The sequence below is a fragment of the Salvelinus namaycush genome, chromosome 35 (genome assembly GCF_016432855.1).
Source record: "Salvelinus namaycush isolate Seneca chromosome 35, SaNama_1.0, whole genome shotgun sequence".
Lineage (NCBI taxonomy): Eukaryota > Metazoa > Chordata > Actinopteri > Salmoniformes > Salmonidae > Salvelinus > Salvelinus namaycush.
Genome location: NC_052341.1, coordinates 21,976,592 through 21,996,194, shown reverse-complemented (window position 1 = coordinate 21,996,194; position 19,603 = coordinate 21,976,592). Strand labels below are relative to the sequence as shown.

Genomic DNA, 19,603 nt, shown 5'->3' with positions numbered 1-19,603 from the left:
GTTACCTGTGTTGCTGTGGTTCTTGGTCTCAGTCATGGGGAAGAAGACTCCCTCTCCGCTGAGTGCCACCATGCGCCCGTCAGCCAGTGGGATTATGGGTAGATCTCTGAGGGTGGTCAGGATAGAGTCTGTCTCTCCGTAGCCCTGCTCCAACGCACGGAAGTTACACACCAACAACCTGGCCAGATGACGCAGGCCTGAGTCTGATACACAGAGACAGAGATAGAGAGTGGGTTTGCGTCCATCACAAAGAAATATAAACAACGTGCGCGCACACACACACACACAGACAGACACACACACCACCCTCCCCTCACCTGAGTTGACACCATCTCCCTGCAACAGCTCCTTGGCCATGGCAGTTGTTACTGTGGTGACATCACTCCCCCTCAGGTGTCGTACTCCCAGGTGAGTGAGCAGGGATAGGGGCGGGGTTGGCAGCAGGCCTGGATGCAGATAGGACAGAGACAGGTGTCTGTTTAGCTCCTCTCCACCAATCACGTCGCGAATGACCGGATCCCGACACACAGCGACCTGGGAGGGTAGCTTGAAGACCACAGAACCATCTGGAGAGGAGAAGATGGGAGACAGGAGTCAGTTGATTTTATTTATTCTTATTTTACCAGGTGAGTTGACTGAAAATACGTTCTCATTTACAGCAACAACCTGGGGAAAGTTACAAAAACATAGTAAAAATACATATGATGGTTACATGAGCAGGAAGATGAAGATTTACTCAAATCTAATTTTATTTGTCACATGTGCCGAATACAACAGGTGTAGACCTTAACCAACAACGCCGTTTTAAGAAAAATAAGAGTTAAGAAAATATTTACTAAATAAACAAAATATAAAGCTGACTTACGGATAGAAGTATGGAGAAGGAGAGAGAGAGAGAAAGAGGGGTACAGAGGTAGGGTACCTGTGTTGAGTGTGGGTAGGAAGGCCTTTCCCTTGAGCAGCTGTATAATCTGCCCGGCGACAGGCTTGAAGAAGTCGAGCACCTCGTCAGGCAGAGGGACAAACTGCAGGAAATTACATAGGCCCTTCAGCCCACTGAACTCTGGGTGATCCTGGAGAGGAGAGGTGAGAAGATGAGACGGGTCAGAAACACAACTTGCAGAGCAGGAGTAAATTATTTTGATCATCCTCTCCCTCCCTCCTTTCTCTTACACTGAAGACGTCCATGGCGCGTAAGAAGAGTTGGGGGATCTCAGAACGGAGCCACTGGTTCCATGAGCTATCTCTGTCCACATCCTCACGAGAAGAAGGAATGTCAAAGTCACCTGGAGTGAAAGAGGAAAAAATAAAGCTTGAAAAGTATTTGGAAGGCTTGGTATGAGTTTGTGAGGTATTACTGCAAGGGTGCATTTTAAATGGGCAATTTGGGTGAACCTTGAGGAGAGCACCAGCGTGTGTGTGTGAGTGTGTGTGTGTGTGTGTGTGTGTGTGTGTGTGTGTGTGTGTGTGTGTGTGTGTGACCTTGGATGATGAAGCGGAAGCCGAAGCTTCGGAGAGGCAGGAAGGCGAAGACTGGCTGCTTCTGGGGCGGGGCTCGGATGTCACTTCCTGTGAGGTCATCATCCAGCTGGAAGGCCAGGGCGAGCTCAGTGGACTCCACTTCATCTTTGATCTAACGGGGAAACATATCACCGTAACACCATGATCATCATTAAATTTCGGCACTTTCTAATAGTTCCTTTTCGCCTCCCTTCTTCGAAATAATCACTGATCTGTCTTCAATTGATCTGTGAAAGCTGTGAAGCCTTGCTTTTACCCTTCCCATTAAGTTAGATTAGTAAGCCCTCATGGACGAGAGGAAAGGAAAGTACTCAAACACAGACAATCACCAGGCAGTCACTGAGACAAGTGCTCTGTTTTGCCACTGATCAGAGGACAACTCCCACAGAGAGACGAGAGAAAACCTGAAAAGATTTGAGTTTGAACATTGACTATAAACAGCATTTCAATATGCACTGTCACAATGGGAACCCCATTAAAATTAGCCTCACTGTTTTCGATAAACCATGTAACATCTGTGAGTCTGTTCATTCTCTGATCTGTCTCTACTGTTGCATAACCTCACTGCAGGTAACTGGCAGCTGGCTCTCTGGGGGGAGAGAGGGTGGAGGGATAAAGGAGAGAGAAATAAAGAGGGAGAGAGAGGAAGAGGGGAAGAGAGCGAGAGAGAGACAGAGATAAAGAGAGGGATGGGGGATAAGGGAAGCCAGACTCAAAAAAGGCAATTATATCAGAAACATCAACAAAACGTGTCTGTGTCTGGTCTTTCATGTCAAATATTCCTCCCAGCAGTGGAAATTAATTCACTACACCTTCCTAATGAGAGAGCCTGCATGTCTGACAGAGAGCAGAAGAAGCTTTCTGTCTCAGCGGTGTAGACAGAGGAACACTTACATAACACACACAGACGAGGAGATGAGAGGATCATTGTGTGTGTGTGTGTGTGTGTGTGTGTGTGTGGTACCTTGGTGGGGTGCAGTGTGTGTTTGACCACCAGCCAGCGTTCTGTTCCCTCAGTGTGTTCCACCTCCAGGACGCTGTGACTCAGGTCTCTACGCGTCATGGTCACCATCCGCTTCTCAGCCTGGCCAGGGAAACACACAGAGAGAGATAAGTCAGATGTCAGCAAACAACAGTCCAGTCTGAAGCCAACTCCTTGCCTCTACCGCTCGGTGTTTGTACACTGGAAGCAATATGGTGGAAGCTCCTGGAAGCCTATTGAAAGGCGTGGTGGAGCCATGACCTTTGTGTGTGTGTTACCTGGTTGTAGATGGTGATAGATCGTAGGCGATGTAGGAAGAGCAGCAGAGAGGGGTGGACATCGTGGAACAGGTTTCTGGTCTGGTAGCACTCCGAGCGCAGCGGCAGACAGATCTTAGTGGTCCAGCTGACACAACACAAACATTCAACATTGATGTGACTGCCTCTAAATTACTGAGTATAGACGGTTCTGCTTGCCTGAGTTATAGAGTTTATCTATATTTTTCGTAGCCGTCTATTTACCACCACAAACCAATGTTGGCACTCAACGAGCTGTATAGGGCCATAAGTAAACAAGAAAATTCTCATCCAGAGTTGCCGCTCCTAGTGGCCGGTGATTTTAATGCAGGAAAACTGAAATCCATGTCATCGGTGCAACAGGGACAGAAAAAAAACTCTAAATCACCTCTACTCCACACACAGAAACTCATACAAAGCTCTCCCTCGCCCTCCATGTGTCAAATCTGACCATAATTATATCCTCCTGATTCCTGCTTACAGACAAAAACTCAAACAGGAAGTACCAGTGATGCGCGCAATACGGAAGTGGTCCGATGAAGTGGATGCTAAGCTACAGAACTGTTTCGCTAGCACAGACTGGAATATGTTCTGGGATTCATCAAATGGCACTGAGGAGTACACCACCTTAGTAACTGGCTTTATTAATAGGTGCATCAACGACATCGTCCCCACAGTGACCGTACGAACATATCCCAACCAGAAGCCACGGGTTAAAGGCAAAATACGCACTGAGCTAAAGGCTAGAGCTGCAGCTTTCAAGGAGCGAGACACTAATCTAGACGCTTATAAGAAATACCGCTACACCCTCTGACAAACCATCAAACAGGCAAAGCTTCAATAAAGGAGCAAGATCGAATCCTACTACACTGGCTCTGACGCTCGTTGGGTGTCACCCATCTACACACAATTCCCCACAATGACAAAGTTTTAAGAAATTCTATTTTATTTATGAAAAGAAAAATCACATTTACATGAGTATTCAGACCCTTTATTCAGTACTATGTTGAAGCACCTTTGGCAGCGATCACCGCATTGATTCTTCTCGGGTATGACGCTACAAGCTTGGCACACCTGTATTTGGGGAGTTTCTCCTATTCTTCTCTGCAGATCCTCTCAAGCTCTGTCAGGTTGGATGGGGAGCGTTGCTGCACAGCTATTTTCAGGTCTCTCCAGATGTTCGATCGGGTTCAAGTCAAATTGTATTAGTCACATACACGTGTTTAGCAGATGTTATTGTTGGTGTAGCAAAATGCTTGTGAGTCCGGGCTCTGGCTGGGCCACTCAAGAACATTCAGAGATTAATCCCGAAGTCACTCCTGCGTTGTCTTGGCTGTGTGGTTAGGGTCGTTGTCCTGTTGGAAGGTGAACCTTCGCCCCAGTCTGAAGTCCTGAGCACTCTGGAGGAGGTTTTCATCAAGGATCTCTCTGTACTTTGCTCTGTTCAACTTTGCCTTGATCCTGACCAGTCTCCCAGTCCCTGCAGCTGAAAAACATCCCCACAGCATGATGCTGCCCCCACCATGCTTCACCGTAGGGATGGTGTCAGGTTTCCTCCAGACATGACACTTGGCATTCAGGCTAAAGAGTTCAATCTTGGTTTCATCAGACCAGAGAATCTTGTTTCTCATGGTCTGACAGCTCAAGCGAGCTGTCATGTGCCTTTTACTGAGGAGTGGCTTCCGTCTGGCCACTCTACCATAAAGGCCTCATCGGTGTAGTGCGTCCGAGATGGTTGTCATTCTGGAAGGTTTTCCCATCTCCACAGAGTAACTCTAGAGCTCTGTCAGAGTGACCATCGGGTTCTTGGCCACCTCTCTGACCAAGGCCCTTCTCCCCCAATTTCTCAGTTTGGCCAGGCGGCCAGCTCTAGGAAGAGTCTTGGTGATTCCAAACTTCTTCCATTTAAGAATGATGGAGGCCACAGTGTTCTTGGGGATCTTCTATGCAGCAGAACTTTTTTGGTACACTTGCCCAGATCTGTGCATCGACACAATTCTGTCTCAGAGGTCTACGGACAATTGCTTCGACCTCATGGCATGGTTTTTGCTCTGACATGCACTGTAAACTGTGGGACCTTATATAGACAGGTGTGTGCCTTTCCAAATAATGTCTAATCAATTGAATTTACCACAGGTGGACTCCAATCAAGTTGTAGAAACATCTCAAGGATCAATGGAAACAGGATGCACCTGAGCTCAAATTCAAGTCTCATTGCAAAGGGTCTGAATACTTATGTAAATAATGTGTTTTTTTATTTATTATTTTTTTAAATTTGCAAACATTTCTAAAAACCTGTTTTTGCTTTGTCATTATGAGGTATTGTGTGTAGATGTTTTATTTAATACATTTTAGAATAAGGCTGTAACGTAACAAAACGTGGAAACAGTCAACGGGTCTGAATAGTTTCCGCAGGCACTGTAGATTTCAGTCATAACTGCAACTCGGCCACTCAGGAACTTTCTCTTTTTGGTAAGCAACTCCACTGTACATTTGGCCTTGTGTTTTAGGTTATTGTCCTGCTGAAAGGTGAATGTAACATAAAAATTGGAAAAAGGTGATGTGTGTGAATACTTTCTGAAGGCACTGTATACTATTTAGTATATGTAAAGACAAGATTAAATTGAGAATAGTATGATGGGTGAGAATATTATCACTTGTGATTGATGCCCATCGTGTGCAGTCTAAGGCAAGAAACAACACGTCCTTTTTCCTTGACTTTTTCAAATCAAAGTCACAAGCAACATGTTGTCTAGCCCAAAGGCCTATATGTTTTGATAAGGTTTGTTTCGCAACTAAAGTGGCCAAATAACTCCAAAACATGGCCTATAGACCTAGGATCCATAGGATCCATAGCCTACAGAGCCTAGCGAGCCACGCAATTGCGCAATGACTGGCCACTATTTCAAAAAGGATCCCAGCTTTCTCGTGGTGCTATATTTATTGGTCAATTCTTAAAATTAAGCACATTAATCCGCTTTACAACTGGTGCTATTCAAGTGCAGGCTGCAGATGACTTTTTGTGAGCCATTCTAAATAAAACATTATTTCACACATATATTAGTATGTTATATGTAAAGACCAGATTAAATTGAGAATAGTCTGATGGGGTGAGAATATTATCAAGCGCTTGTCAAAATGTGAATGAAGTGTGCAGCCTGCGCAAGAAACAGAGCAGAACTCATGCCTTTCATGCGACTTTTATCAAATCATCAATTGAGTCGCATCAAGCAGCTTTAGAATGTATTAAAAAAATCAGAACATACAGCCTAACGTTTGAGTCGCAAATAAAGTTGCATAAATAACTCTAAATTAAGCACAAAATAGCCACATGTGCACTGACTTTCTTGCACTGGCTGTATGCACACTCTCTGGAGTCCGCCCACACACTCGCTGGAGTCCGCCCACACACTCGCTGGAGTCCGCCCACACACTCGCTGGAGTCCGCCCACACACTCGCTGGAGTCCGCCCACACACTCCCTGGAATCCGCCCACACACTCGCTGGCGTCTACCCACACACTCTCTGGAGTCCACCCACACACTCTCTGGCGTCCACCCACACACTCGCTGGAGTCTACCCACACACTCGCTGGAGTCCTACCTGGAGTCTACCCACACACTCTCTGGCGTCTACCCACACACTCTCTGGCGTCTACCCACACACTCTCTGGCGTCTACCCACACACTCTCTGGCGTCTACCCACACACTCTCTGGCGTCCACCCACACACTCACTGGAGTCCTACCTGGAGTCTACCCACACACTCACTGGAGTCTACCCACACACTCACTGGAGTCCTACCTGGAGTCTACCCACACACTCGCTGGAGTCTACCCACACTCACTGGAGTCTACCCACACACTCACTGGAGTCCTACCTGGAGTCTACCCACACACTCGCTGGAGTCTACCCACACACTCACTGGAGTCTACCCACACACTCACTGGAGTCTACCCACACACTCGCTGGAGTCCACCCACACACTCGCTGGAGTCTACCCACACACTCACTGGAGTCTACCCACACACTCACTGGAGTCCTACCTGGAGTCCACCCACACACTCGCTGGAGTCCTACCTGGAGTCCACCCACACACTCACTGGAGTCTACCCACACACTCACTGGAGTCCTACCTGGAGTCTACCCACACACTCACTGGAGTCTACCCACACACTCACTGGAGTCTACCCACACACTCACTGGAGTCTACCCACACACTCACTGGAGTCCTACCTGGAGTCTACCCACACACTCACTGGAGCCTACCCACACACTCACTGGAGCCTACCCACACACTCACTGGAGTCTACCCACACACTCACTGGAGTCCTACCCACACACTCACTGGAGTCCTACCTGGAGTCCTACCCACACACTCACTGGAGTCCTACCTGGAGTCCTACCCACACACTCACTGGAGTCTTACCTGGAGTCCTACCCACACACTCACTGGAGTCCTACCTGGAGTCCTACCCACACACTCGCACATACTGCACTGACAAGCCGACACACAAACAACATACGCGGAGCACACACGCATGTTGTTGATGCCGCACACACACACACACACACACACACACACACACACACACACACACACACACACACACACACACACACACACACACACACACACACGCTTTCACATACTCTGCTGCTAGTTTATTTTGTATCCTGATTGCCTAGTCACTTTTACCCCTACCTACATGTACATATTACCTCAACTACCTCGTACCCCAGCACACTGACTCGGTGCCGGTGCTCCATGTAGAAAGCCCCGTTACTCCTGTTTTATTGTGTGCAGGGAACAAAAAAAGGCCACTCTAAAAAGGTGCACATTTTCCTAACTTTGACTCTGCATTGTTGGGAAAGAGCTCGTAAATAACAATTTCACAGTAATGTCTACACCTGTTGTATTAAGCGCACGTGACAAATCAAATTAGACGTTACTACTAGACACACCTGGTGTGGGTATGTGTTGTCACTCAGGTGTGTGTGTAGTCAGTTTGTTGTATGTGAGTGATGCCACCACTAACCTGGTGTGTGTGTCGTCAGCCAGGTGTGTGAGAGATACCACCACTAACCTGGTATGTGTGTGGTTGGCCAGGTGTGTGTTGAGAGGTCTCTCGTCGTCAACCCAGTGTGGCAGGATGTATCCCATGGGGCCACTGGTCTTGTTGAAGCACAGATGGAATCCGTTAGAGTGGATCTCAGGACAGTCAGTCACCTTGAACACGGATTTAAAACCTATTCCCTTCTGACCTAAGGAAGGAGGAAGACGTGGAGAAACAGTTGAGAAAATACTTTTGGTGCACCTCAGATCTAGTCTTAGATTGGTTACCAATAGGGTTTCAAACTCTTTTAGCTGTTACCTATGTATCCGTATTTGTGTTTGCCCTTGGTGCTTCGGCCCACGTCACAGATGGCCCGGATGTTTTTCTCCTGGAAGCCTGTCTCATTGTTCAGGACAGTCACACAGCCTTTCTCCACAACAAAGGCCAGCGCAGGGACCGTGCCCCCCTCTGTCGGGTAACTGTTATCATCAGCGTTCTGTGAATAGCACAATGAAGAAAGCACATTCTAAGTGCATTGCATACAGTAGATCTCAAAACACCTGGATGAGCTCAGGCAGAGAGAGGGTTAAAGGGATAAACAAGACAGAGGAGAGGGGGAGAGAGACAGAGGAGAGGGGGAGAGAGACAGAGGAGAGGGGGAGAGAGACAGAGAGAGAGAGACAGAGGAGAGGGGGAGAGAGAGATAGAGAAACGAAAGCGAGAGAGGGAGACAGAGGAGAGAGGGAGACAGAGGAGAGGGGGAGACAGAGGAGAGGGGGAGACAGAGGAGAGGGGGAGTCACCTGTATGAGTTCCAGTACAAAGTGTGTGTCTTTGCTGTAGAGTTCAGTGGACAGCCGGTCCAGACTGCGCCCCAGCCTCTCCTGGTGAACAGTCATCAACCTCTGACCCTCCTCATTCAGCTCTACTCCAATACCAAACTCACTCTTCCTGTAACAGACAGCATTGTGAGACCAGGTTAGAGTTTATATTCATGTATTGTATCATGTATTGTATTGTATTTTATACATTAGGCAGTATAAAGGAGGTTGAAGACAAACCTGATGTCATCAATTATGTCCTTGTGGCAATCCACTCTGCTCTCTGATTGGCTATCAGCATTGTCCGCTTTCTCAGGCTCAGCCAATGACTTCCCTTCCTCCCAGTCTTCCTCTCCGTCTTTCTCGGTGTGTGTGTCTCCGAGCGTCTCCAAGATCTCAGAGGTCAGCTCATACAACTCATCATCGTCGTCTTCATCCCAGCCATCTGAAGGACGAAGATCTGTTAGAAATCGGACTGTATTTTCACTACTAGGGATGTGACAAATTTAACATGCATCTTAACGTTTAAACCAGGGGCTGGAACAAAATCTATTTTTTTTGTTTTGTTCTGAATAGAACCACTATTAATTTTTGTTTCGTTCAACTGTTCCGACCAGCAAAATAAAGTTCTGAACCGGTTTGAACCCCCAAAAAAGTACCGGTTTGTATCATTTCTTTTTGTTCCCTTTTCAACCTGTGAAATCAACCGTTTAAAAAAAAAACATTTAGCTTATTAATACCCCCCTAGAGTGGATGTCAACGCCCCAGTGGAAATCTAATTAGCAATCCACTGCATCCAACAATGTCGCACTTCCGCATCTGCGATGAAAGGTGACACCACCAGCTTTCATATGTTCTCATGTTCTGAGCAAGGAACTTAAACGTTAGCTTTCTTACATGGCACATATTGCACTTTTACTTTCTTCTCCAACACTGTGTTTTTGCATTATTTAAACCAAATTGAACATGTTTCATTATTTATTTGAGACTAAATTGATTTGCATTTATGTATTCATTTAAAATAAGTGTTCATTCAGTATTGTTGTAATTGTCATTATTACAAATATATACATATAAAAAAAAAATTTAATTGGCCGATCTCGTCACGGTATCTCTGTGCATTTAAATTGCCATCGATAAAATGCAATTGTGTTCGTTGTCCATAGCTTATGCCTGCCCATGCCCCCACTGCCACCATGGGGCATTCTGTTCACAACGTTGACATCAGCAACAATGACATGAATTCACAATTCAGATGCGGTTCTGCGTATGACTGCTAAGGGGCAATGCAGTTGAATCTACATACATACTGGTCGTCACTAGGTACCACAGCCATAACCCCCTAGAGACGAATGAATCTAAGTAACATAATAACAAAAATCCCCCAAAATCCCCAGATAGAGATGTGTTTTTGCATTGGATGCGTCTCAATCCACTACATCCGCCGATGTCGCACTTCCGCATCGGCGGTGAAAGGCGGCATAGCTAGAATGGGGGGGTGTTTGTCAGACAATGAGACATCCCAAAAATAGGTCTTCTTATGAAAACGTCTGTACCGGGAGACTCTCACGATTTTGCTCTACGACCCCCACAAGTGTCAGGGGACTCTTCTGAAGTAGGTAACATCGATGTGCCAACTTGTGTTTTGTAGCATCCGAATCGTTTTGGCTACAAACTAATGTGACCCCACTGTGGAAAGGGGAGATTCTCCCGAACACGAAGGTGTTCTCCATTTTGCTCTAAGTGTCACGGGAACTCGTCTGAAGGTAACCGGTATCATTTTTTATTTTAATTAATGGAAGTATGGAGGAAGTTTCGTGCCTAGTAAAAAAGAAAAAGGGGTTCAATATGTGTAAATAAAAACATATCTCCTAGATATGACAGACACTTCAAAACCTTATTCCGTCTATTGCCATTTATGAATGTGTTATTCAATGCGTTTTTATAGGTTATAGTAGTTAAGGCCAAATATTGTTTTATTTTATTTAACTAGGCACGTCAGTTAAGAACAAATTCTTATTTACAATGATGGCCTACCGGAGAACCCAACGGCTTAGACTCTTAAGAAATACAGTCACAAAGCCTGCCTATTTCCATAATTGATTTCCTTAAAATGTGATATTAAACCTAACCCTAATTCCAACCTTAACCAAACTGCTAACCTTATACCTAACTCTAACCTGAAATTAAGACCAAAAAGATCACTTTTGTTCTCATACATTTTTAGGATATTGCTAATTTTGACTTTCTGGCTGTGGTAACTAGTGGAAACCCTACCAGACGGCGCTCACTTTACTGCTGTCCCCACTCACTCAGCAACGATGGTATTAATGACGTTTTAGGTTCTCTGTTGTGTGCCTCTCCTTCATGTTCTCAGTACGTACTTCATGTCCCGCTTCTCATTAATATGATGGCTCGTTGCAATGATGTTCGACAGCATGTTCATAGATGTCCAGAAATCTGTTAACGCCACGTATAGTGTTCGAGAGCTTTTGCTTTGTACTTGCAGAGCAATCATTGCACAATTTCTCCATCAGGGTCGTCACGGTTTTTCGACAAGGCATCTTGTAGTCTGGTTCTAGATATGCCATTAGGGTAATGAAACCGACATCCTCTACCATTGACAATAGCTGCATATCAACTGCAATCATTTCTGTAATCAGCTCTGTTACTAAGGTCTTTGCTGCTGTCGCTTCCGTCTCACTCTGTGCCATTTTTCCAACTTAACGACAATGACGTGCGGAGCACTTTATATCCATGGCAAAAGAAACGGGAAAGATGCATATCTCCTCCTACTAACGTTACAGCATTGTTGCATTAGGTATTTGTAAATTAAAAAATCCCTTTATGATGACGATCGGAGCCTGTTTGGAGTAGTTTTGTCATAACTGCACTGCGATTGATTTATTATTTGTTAAAAAAAAATAAAAACATTCGGTTAGGGATTTTCTAAAACGTTAACGATCCCAATGTTGTTTAAACATTCACTACATAACCCATAATGCTCTAGTGCTCTCCTCACCTGCGTGCTGTGGCTGAGTGGGGTGGGAGGAGTCAGAGCTGTAGTTCTCTGGGAACTCCTCATCCTCACTGAGAGTCTGAGAGAGACTTCTGCTCACAGAATCCACAGGAGCAGCCTGGAGATAGGATAAGAAAGAGCGAAGGGGGAAGATTTTTTACAAAGCAAAAAAGTGGAGCTTTAGACTTGTTTTTATACAAACAGCTACGGATAAAAAACAATGGACAATATTCAATTCATGAAATACATTTCAATTTAAAATATAAACTGAATTGACCCCATCACTGATGGTAATTTCCCCTGTTCTGACCTTGGTCTGGTCGACTGGTGGTGTTTGGGCCTGGTTCTGGCTCTGGTTTAGGTCCTGGTTCTGTGGTGGGCTGAGCTTGGTGTGGTAGTCCTTGACCCAGTCTGTGATGCCAAGCACGATGCCCAGCTGGTGCAGACAGTTGAGGTGGCGCAGGTTGGACCGGGCTGTAGACAGCAGCACCGCTTTAGACTTGGCCTGGCCACCCAGCACCCGAGAGAAGGGCTCCAGAAACACCTAAAAGGAGGGGGATGGAGAGAGATTATACAGGTCCAAATTGATTACAGAATTTCTTTCCAATCATGGCTGGTTTTGAATATGAACTGTAGGGCTCCCTGTGGGCCCTGGTCAAAAGTAATGCACTATGTAAGGAATAGGGTGCCATTTCAGACACAACCTGTGACTTGAATGCTGACCTGTTGCAGCAGGGCCCGGCAGGTTCTGGTGGGGATGCGGATCAGACAGTCCAGGAGGAAGAGAGCCACAGAGCTGAAACACGACCCATCCTCCTCAGCCCGTGACAGATCTGAAGAAACATCTTATAAATTATATATATATATATATGAAATATTCTTATTGGACTTCTGTTCACAACCACCCCACCACCCTCACACAGACTTTAGAGAGTTCCTAGGGCCCAATAAAACTTTTGCCGATTGCGATTTATCCCCAAATTCTGTTTTCTCCGTTTTCCTTTTCAAGGTTTCCGTTTTTCAAAATGTTTTCAGGTTTTTGCTCTCAATTTTAGGGCTAGACATTCGGGGCTGCCGCTGGCCCGGCAACATATGCTGAGCACACCGGGCCAGTTAATCAAGCTTTCATATGGCCGTATATTTGTATTTAATCCTTCACATTTGACACTCAAACTTGTTATCAAGCTGCATTCGGTTTCCAAGCGGAGTCAAGAATGTCAAAGCCTTCCCTCTCTGTCTCGAGTGAGCCCCGCCTCAGTACGTTCTAGATACTCATGCCAGAGTCGTCATCAATTCAGAGTTGAACACAGGCACGCGCATTCCAAAATCACAGGATAAAAGTGCCCACCTGCTTTTCAGTCTTTTTTAAAATATCAGACATCCTACACAACAATGTCATTATTAGCAAAAAAAAAAAGGTTTACGTAGGCCTACCTACATGTAGCTGCCTGATCATCGACAACGATGAGACAGCCTATAGGGAGGAGGTGAGAGACCTGCTGCCAGGACAACACCCTCTCCCTCAATGTGATCAAGACAAAAGGAGATGATTGTGGACTACAGGAAAAAGGAGGGCTGAGCACTTCCCCATTCTCATCGACGTGGCTGTAGTGGAGCAGGTTGAGAGCTTCAAGTTCCTTGGTGTCCACATCATCAACAAACTATCATGGTCCAAACACACCAAGTCGTGAAGAGGGCACAACAACACCTATTCCCCCTCAGGAGACTGAATAGATTTGGCATGGGTGCCCAGATCCTCAAGAAGTTCTACAGCTGCACCATCGAGAGCATACTGACTGGTTGCACCACCGCCTGGTATGGCAACTGCTCAGCCTTCGGTCGCAAGGCGCTACTGATGGTAGTGTGTACGGCCCAGTACATCACTGGGGCCAAGCTTCCTGCCAACCAGGACCTCAGTACCATAGAGTCACTTTACCCCTACCTACATGTACATATTACCTCAACTAATCTGTACCCCCGCACATTGACTCGGTACCGGTACCCCCTGTATATATTATCATCTATATTTATGATAAGTATTTCGTTTAAACGATGTGGCTATGCAAAGTCACTTGATGTTTTTGCAACTAGTGAATCTAGTCGCCTCAATGTAAACTCAGATTTTTTGATATAAATATGAATTTAATCAAACAAAACATGCATGTATTGTGTAACATGAAGTCCTATGAGTGTCATCTGATGAAAATAATTGAAGGTTAGTGATTCATTTTATCTCTATTCTGGTTTTTGTGAAGCTATCTTTAGCTGGAAAAAATGGCTGTGATTATTGTGGTTTTGTGGTGACCTAACATAATCGTTTGTAGTGCTTTCGCTGAAAAGCCTATTTGAAATCGGACACTTTGGTGGGATTAACAACAAGATTACCTTTAAAATGATATAAGACACATGAATGTCTGAGGAATTTTAATTATGAGATTTCTGTTTTTTGAATTTGGAGCCCTGCACTTCGACTGGCTGTTGTCATATCGATCCCGTTAACGGGACTGCAGCCATAAGAAGTTTTAAGGTCTTGTAAGTAAGCATTTCATGGTAAGGTCTACACCTGTTGTAATCAGCACGTGACAAATAAAATTCTTGGCTGAAGCCAGTAATTTCCTCATTCGGGCCAGTAGTTTCACCTGGTACTGGTCCAGTGTGCCACTGGCAAATTTACTTGAATGTCAAGCCCTGGAAATCACAATTTTTTCTTAGAAAAACAACATAAGTGGTGGATGTTCTAAGTCCACAACAATGCTTAAACCACATCAGGAGACCACTTGAGGTATGGGAAAAATCTAAGAAACATTTATTTTTGGGTGTAGTTACCCTTTAATTTAATGCAAGCGCACACCAGGAAGACCTTTTTGGTGAGAAATGTTTCTGCAGCACTCATGAAGCAGAGTTTTCAAAACAAATTGACACTGGATTGATACAAATAATCATGATATCAAGTTCCCTATCGCCTTCTTACCTTCCTTCGCTACCGCCGCCGCCAGAGAGCTCTCCATGTGATTGGCCAGGAGGGCAGTGGGGGCGTTGGCTGTCCCATCAGCCACCACCATGGAGACCAGGTGTCCTGCCGTGCCCACGGGGTCAAGGGTCATGGCTGCCTGGGAGAAGAGCTTGTCCCCTGTACAGGTGGTGACCCGCAGGAGAACACCTGGGGATACCTCCAACGCTGACAGGTCTGTGCTCGCTGCCCCACAACAGATGGACATGTCATGTATATTTATTATGATCAACTTTGTAACTTTGTAAAAAACACAAGAAACGAAATGTCTGTATATAAGCCCACCAACGTGATCAAACATTATTGGCCTTCAACAGATACATTACTATCGGTAACACTACAACCCCAGTCTAAGACTGTAGGGGCTAGGGGGTCAATTTGTAATTGCTGTGTATGGTTCCTACCAGCGTTCCTGTCGATGAAGTCCTTAAGGGGTCCGTGGCGGGGCCTGAAGACCAGCTCCCACTGGCTCCACTGACCCAGCTCATCCAGTAGAGGGCAGGAGAGGAGACAGGACAAGGCCTGGGTCTGAGATACCTCCCCTAGGATACCCACCGTCTGCTGGGCCTCACCTATACTACTGCTACTGCTGGGGGGGGAAGGGGTAGAGTAATAGAGCATGGAAGGAGTGAGAGAAAAAGAAAGAGTGAACAGGGGTTTAAGATAAGTGAAAAGGAGATTGACATTTGATTTGATCAGTCCAATTAAAGGCCGACTTTACACCCAATCTGCCCCCAACGTTCCACTGTACTGTACTGTAGGAGAGGTGTGAGTCCCAAATGGTACCCTATTCCCTCATAGTGGAGGGATAGTGCACTATATAGGGAATAGAGTGCAATTTGGGACATCCTCTTACCTGGCGTCTCTGGGGAGCAGGGCCGCCTCGTAGAGCACATGGCTGAGCCCTCCTCCCAGACTGAGCTCGCTCTGGCGCTGCACCAGTCCCACCAAGGTCCTAAGAGGTCCCAGCCCCAGGTCTCGACTGTCCCTCACCCCGTAGTGGGCTCTCAGACACCACTCGATGTGGGACAGCTGGGAGAAAGACACCCACAGAGATAGAGAGATCAATAAACATGATCAGTACAGACATTTATAAGTCTTTTTATTTATGTACTTTTTTTTATCATAGCAATCAATAGGAGTGTGTGTGTGTGTGTTTGCGCGAGCGTGACCACGCGTCTCACTCACCCCGTCTGGTTCGTTGGCTGATGTAGTGCCACACTGTCTGATAAACTCAAACACGTCTTGTCTGTTGGGTGTGAAGCCACACCCCTGGCCCTGCCAGTCCTGACCACCACCACCACTACTGCTGCCCACGACCACAGCGCCGCCTACTGTCTCCTGCAGGACCTTCACACAGACAAGAGGAGAGGATGGATTCATCAATACAGCATGAGAGGTATCAGGCTGTGTCTGAAATCACACCCTATTCCCTATTTAGTGCACTACTATTTAGTGCACTAGTTTTGACCAGAGTACAGGCAAAAGTAGTGCACTATATAGGGAATAGGGTGCTATTTGGGAGACACACTGCACTCTAGAATGGTTCCTCTCCTCGCATCTTTTTCCTCATGACCACTGAAGGAAGAGGGGTGACGGGAGAGGAGAACAGGAGAGTGATTGAACAGACAAAGATTAGAAGAAAAGTGGTTTATGTTACCTGAGCCTGTTTGACCAGGAACTCCAGGAAGGAGCCCTGATCCAAAGAGGTGAACTCTGTGACCTGGAAGTGCTTGGCTAACTTCCTCTCCAGAGACGCCACATGGGACAGGGTGAATGGAAAGCTGTGATTGGACAGACTCTCCTTCAGGACCTGCTTGACTGCGGCTGAGACACACGCACGCACATGTAAACACAAAGGTCATTGTTGTACATTCACGGTAATATGATATGATTCTTTAACAATTTCAAGATCCAGATTCCCAACCTACACTTAACCTTCTCATTGATACAAAGTGAGACGCTGATAATGAGTGATGTTAGCAGCTACCTTCGCTGGGTGGTGTGGCCTGTGTTTTCTCCTCAGCTCTCCTCTCCTGAGTGTGTCTGGCTGGCTTCTCTTTGGGCACGAGGTCCTGAGGGGCAGCCAGCGACCCCCCACAGATAGCCAGCTGGAACAAGGCCCTGGCGAGACGGTCAGCTGACACACGCAGCATGAAGTCCTGCACCGACTGTACAGGAAATGACAGCACACTCCGTCAGTCACATTGCAGCATTAGAGAAAACCATAACCTCTGAGACACAAGACATCATCCTAAATAGAACAGTGTGGGCAGATTTGTTTGTCAAATAAAATGTGGGCCAGAAAAAAAGGGCAGTTATTTCATAATATATAGGTCCACCATAATTCATACCTACTTTCAGAATTTAGACGTTCAAGTGTAGTCCAGAGTTGTTTTTTAAAATCCAAATTAATCATTTCCACAAGACAACAAACATAAAACAGTACTGTTGCCCATCCCTGGCCTAGATAGTGCCAGAGGAACTCAGCCTACAAGTGTCTGGCTCCACTGTCACAACAACTCCAGACAGTGACAGTGGAACATATTCCACCCAGCATCAGGCTGAAACAGCTACACCTGAAGCAGGCTAGCCAGCCAGCGTTTTGTTCACTAACAACTTTTTCCTATGGCTTTGTTTAGGATTAGCCAATTAGCAAGTATTACTTACGATGACATTTCCTTAATAAGCAGAGAAGAGACAGTTATTCACACACTCATTTGACTGTGATCCACCTCTCTCTTACTCTCCCCTCTTGCTCATGGACCGAAGCAGGGGCTTAGTGGAATTATCACCCAGTCTCAAATAAAAACCAGGGCATGGTGTGACATGTCATGGGGGATAACCAGCTAAATCCCAAAGTTTTACACACGGTCCCCTAGCAGAGAAAGAGGGATCAGAGAGGCCTTCTGAGGTGTAACAGAGAGACGGTTAATGAGGTTTCTGCTAGATTAGGTCAGAGGGAGGAGGGATTCTAGGGTCAGAGTTTGACCTTTAGAAATCTAAACATTTGTAACTGTTGGAGCCAGTTCCTATATTTCTTTGGTTATGCAAATATTAGTTTATTAGGTCATATTGCGCCATTTAGAATAACTTAAAACCAGATGCAAGATTTGAGACGCACATGTCTTACCTTGATCTTTTCAGTTTAAATGGAATATTGGATCCTTTGTTTACCTTGTACTTATCATTTTGGATTCTATAAATACATTTTTTTAAGTTTTATTCATCAAGCCATTGGATTCTTGACTTTCTATGGGATTTTGGATGTGCGTCTCAAATTGTGCAACTGGTTTTGCCACGGCTAATCGAAAGACGCTACATTTAAGTTTTAAAAAAGCAAGAGGAGTTTTTAAGAAACACTGCATTTTCTGTGCATTGGAATTTTGCCAGAAGTTGAAACACAGGCAATTTTTCTGTGCTTTGGATGTCTCACAGGGGGGCGCAAACAGTGCATTTGAAAAGTATTCAGACCCCTTGACTTTTTCCACATTTTCTTACGTTACAGCCTTACTCTAAAATTGCTACCGCCTTACTCTAAATTCTCAATCTACACACACAATTCCCCATAATGACAAGGCAAAAACTGGTTTTAAGAAATGTTTGCAAATATTACATTTACATACAGTGGGGAGAACAAGTATTTGATACACTGCCGATTTTGCAGGTTTTCCTACTTACAAAGCATGTAGAGGTCTGTAATTTTTATCATAGGTACACTTCAACTGTGAGAGACGGAATCTAAAACAAAAATCCAGAAAATCACATTGTATGATTTTTAAGTAAATAATTAGCATTATCCCATAATAAACCCATTCCCATTCCTCTCTGCAGATCCTCTCAACCTCTGTCAGGTTGGATGGGGAACGTTGTTGCACAGCTATTTTCAGGTGTCTCCAGAGAAACTAGTCCCGAAGCCACTCCTGTGTTGTCTTGTCTGTGTGCTTAGGGTCGTGGTCCTGTTGGAAGGTGAACCGTCACCCCGGTCTGAGGTCCTGAGCTCTCTGGAGCAGGTTTTCATCAAGGATCTCGCTGTACTTTGCTCTGTTCATCTTTCCCTCGATCCTGACTAGTCTCCCAGTCCTTGCCCCTGAAACACATCCCGACTGCATGATGCTGCCACTACCATGCTTCACTGTAGGGATGGTGCCAGGTTTCCTCCACACATGATGCTTGGCATTCAGCCCAAAGAGTTCAATCTTGGTTTCATCAGACCAGAGAATCTTGTTTCTCATGGTCTGAAAGTCCTTTAGGTGCCTTTCGGCAAACTCCAAGGGGGCTGTCATGTGCCTTTTACTGAGAAGTGGCTTTGGTCTGGCTACTCTACCATAAAGGCCTGATTGGTGGAGTGCTGCAGAGATAGTTGTCCTTCTGGAAGGTTCTCCCATCTCCACAGAGAAACTCTGAAGCGCTGTCAGAGTGACCATCGGGTTCTTGGTCACCTCCCTGACCAAGGTCCTTCTCCCCCGATTGCTCAGTTTGGCCGGGGGGCCAACTCTAGGAAGAGTCTTGGTGGTTTCAAACGTCTTCCATTTAAGGATGATGGAGGCCACTGTGTTCTTGGGGACCTTCAATACTGCAGAAATGTTTTGGTACACTTCCCCAGATCTGTGCCTCGACACAATCTTGTCTTGGAGCTCTATGAACAATTCCTTCGACCTCATGGCATGGTTTTTGCTCTGACATGCACTGTCAACTGAGGGACCTTATATAGACAGGTGTGTGACTTTCCAAATCATGTCCAATCATTTGAATTTACCACAGGTGGACTCCAATCAAGTTGTAGAAACATTTCAAGGATGATCAATGGAAACAGGATGCACTTGAGCTCAATTTCGAGTCTCATAGCAAAGGGTCTGAATACTTATGTAACTAAGGTATCTGTTTTTTTATTTTGAA

At 45.6% G+C, this 19,603-nt stretch overlaps 1 protein-coding gene across 4 annotated transcripts in view; it reads right to left on the bottom strand.

Moving 5' to 3' along the window:
• The window catches only part of wu:fj29h11 (protein NO VEIN), a 50,580-nt gene that overhangs the window by 14,986 nt on the left and 15,991 nt on the right, over positions 1 to 19,603 (bottom strand). For 2 of the 4 annotated variants that reach the window (XM_038975058.1, XM_038975061.1), the window contains 20 exons: positions 16,695 to 16,875; positions 16,365 to 16,531; positions 15,893 to 16,054; positions 15,561 to 15,736; positions 15,109 to 15,293; positions 14,666 to 14,890; positions 12,418 to 12,527; positions 12,005 to 12,238; positions 11,698 to 11,812; positions 8,916 to 9,135; positions 8,658 to 8,805; positions 8,174 to 8,351; positions 7,886 to 8,063; positions 2,782 to 2,908; positions 2,486 to 2,605; positions 1,483 to 1,633; positions 1,174 to 1,286; positions 923 to 1,073; positions 318 to 566; positions 6 to 203 (listed from right to left, as the gene is read on the bottom strand). In XM_038975058.1, coding sequence (XP_038830986.1) covers positions 6 to 203; positions 318 to 566; positions 923 to 1,073; positions 1,174 to 1,286; positions 1,483 to 1,633; positions 2,486 to 2,605; positions 2,782 to 2,908; positions 7,886 to 8,063; positions 8,174 to 8,351; positions 8,658 to 8,805; positions 8,916 to 9,135; positions 11,698 to 11,812; positions 12,005 to 12,238; positions 12,418 to 12,527; positions 14,666 to 14,890; positions 15,109 to 15,293; positions 15,561 to 15,736; positions 15,893 to 16,054; positions 16,365 to 16,531; positions 16,695 to 16,875 — 3,388 coding nt within the window. The remainder of the gene's footprint in view (positions 1 to 5; positions 204 to 317; positions 567 to 922; positions 1,074 to 1,173; positions 1,287 to 1,482; positions 1,634 to 2,485; positions 2,606 to 2,781; positions 2,909 to 7,885; positions 8,064 to 8,173; positions 8,352 to 8,657; positions 8,806 to 8,915; positions 9,136 to 11,697; positions 11,813 to 12,004; positions 12,239 to 12,417; positions 12,528 to 14,665; positions 14,891 to 15,108; positions 15,294 to 15,560; positions 15,737 to 15,892; positions 16,055 to 16,364; positions 16,532 to 16,694; positions 16,876 to 19,603) is intronic. The other 2 variants (XM_038975060.1, XM_038975059.1) reach the window with 2 other exon arrangements.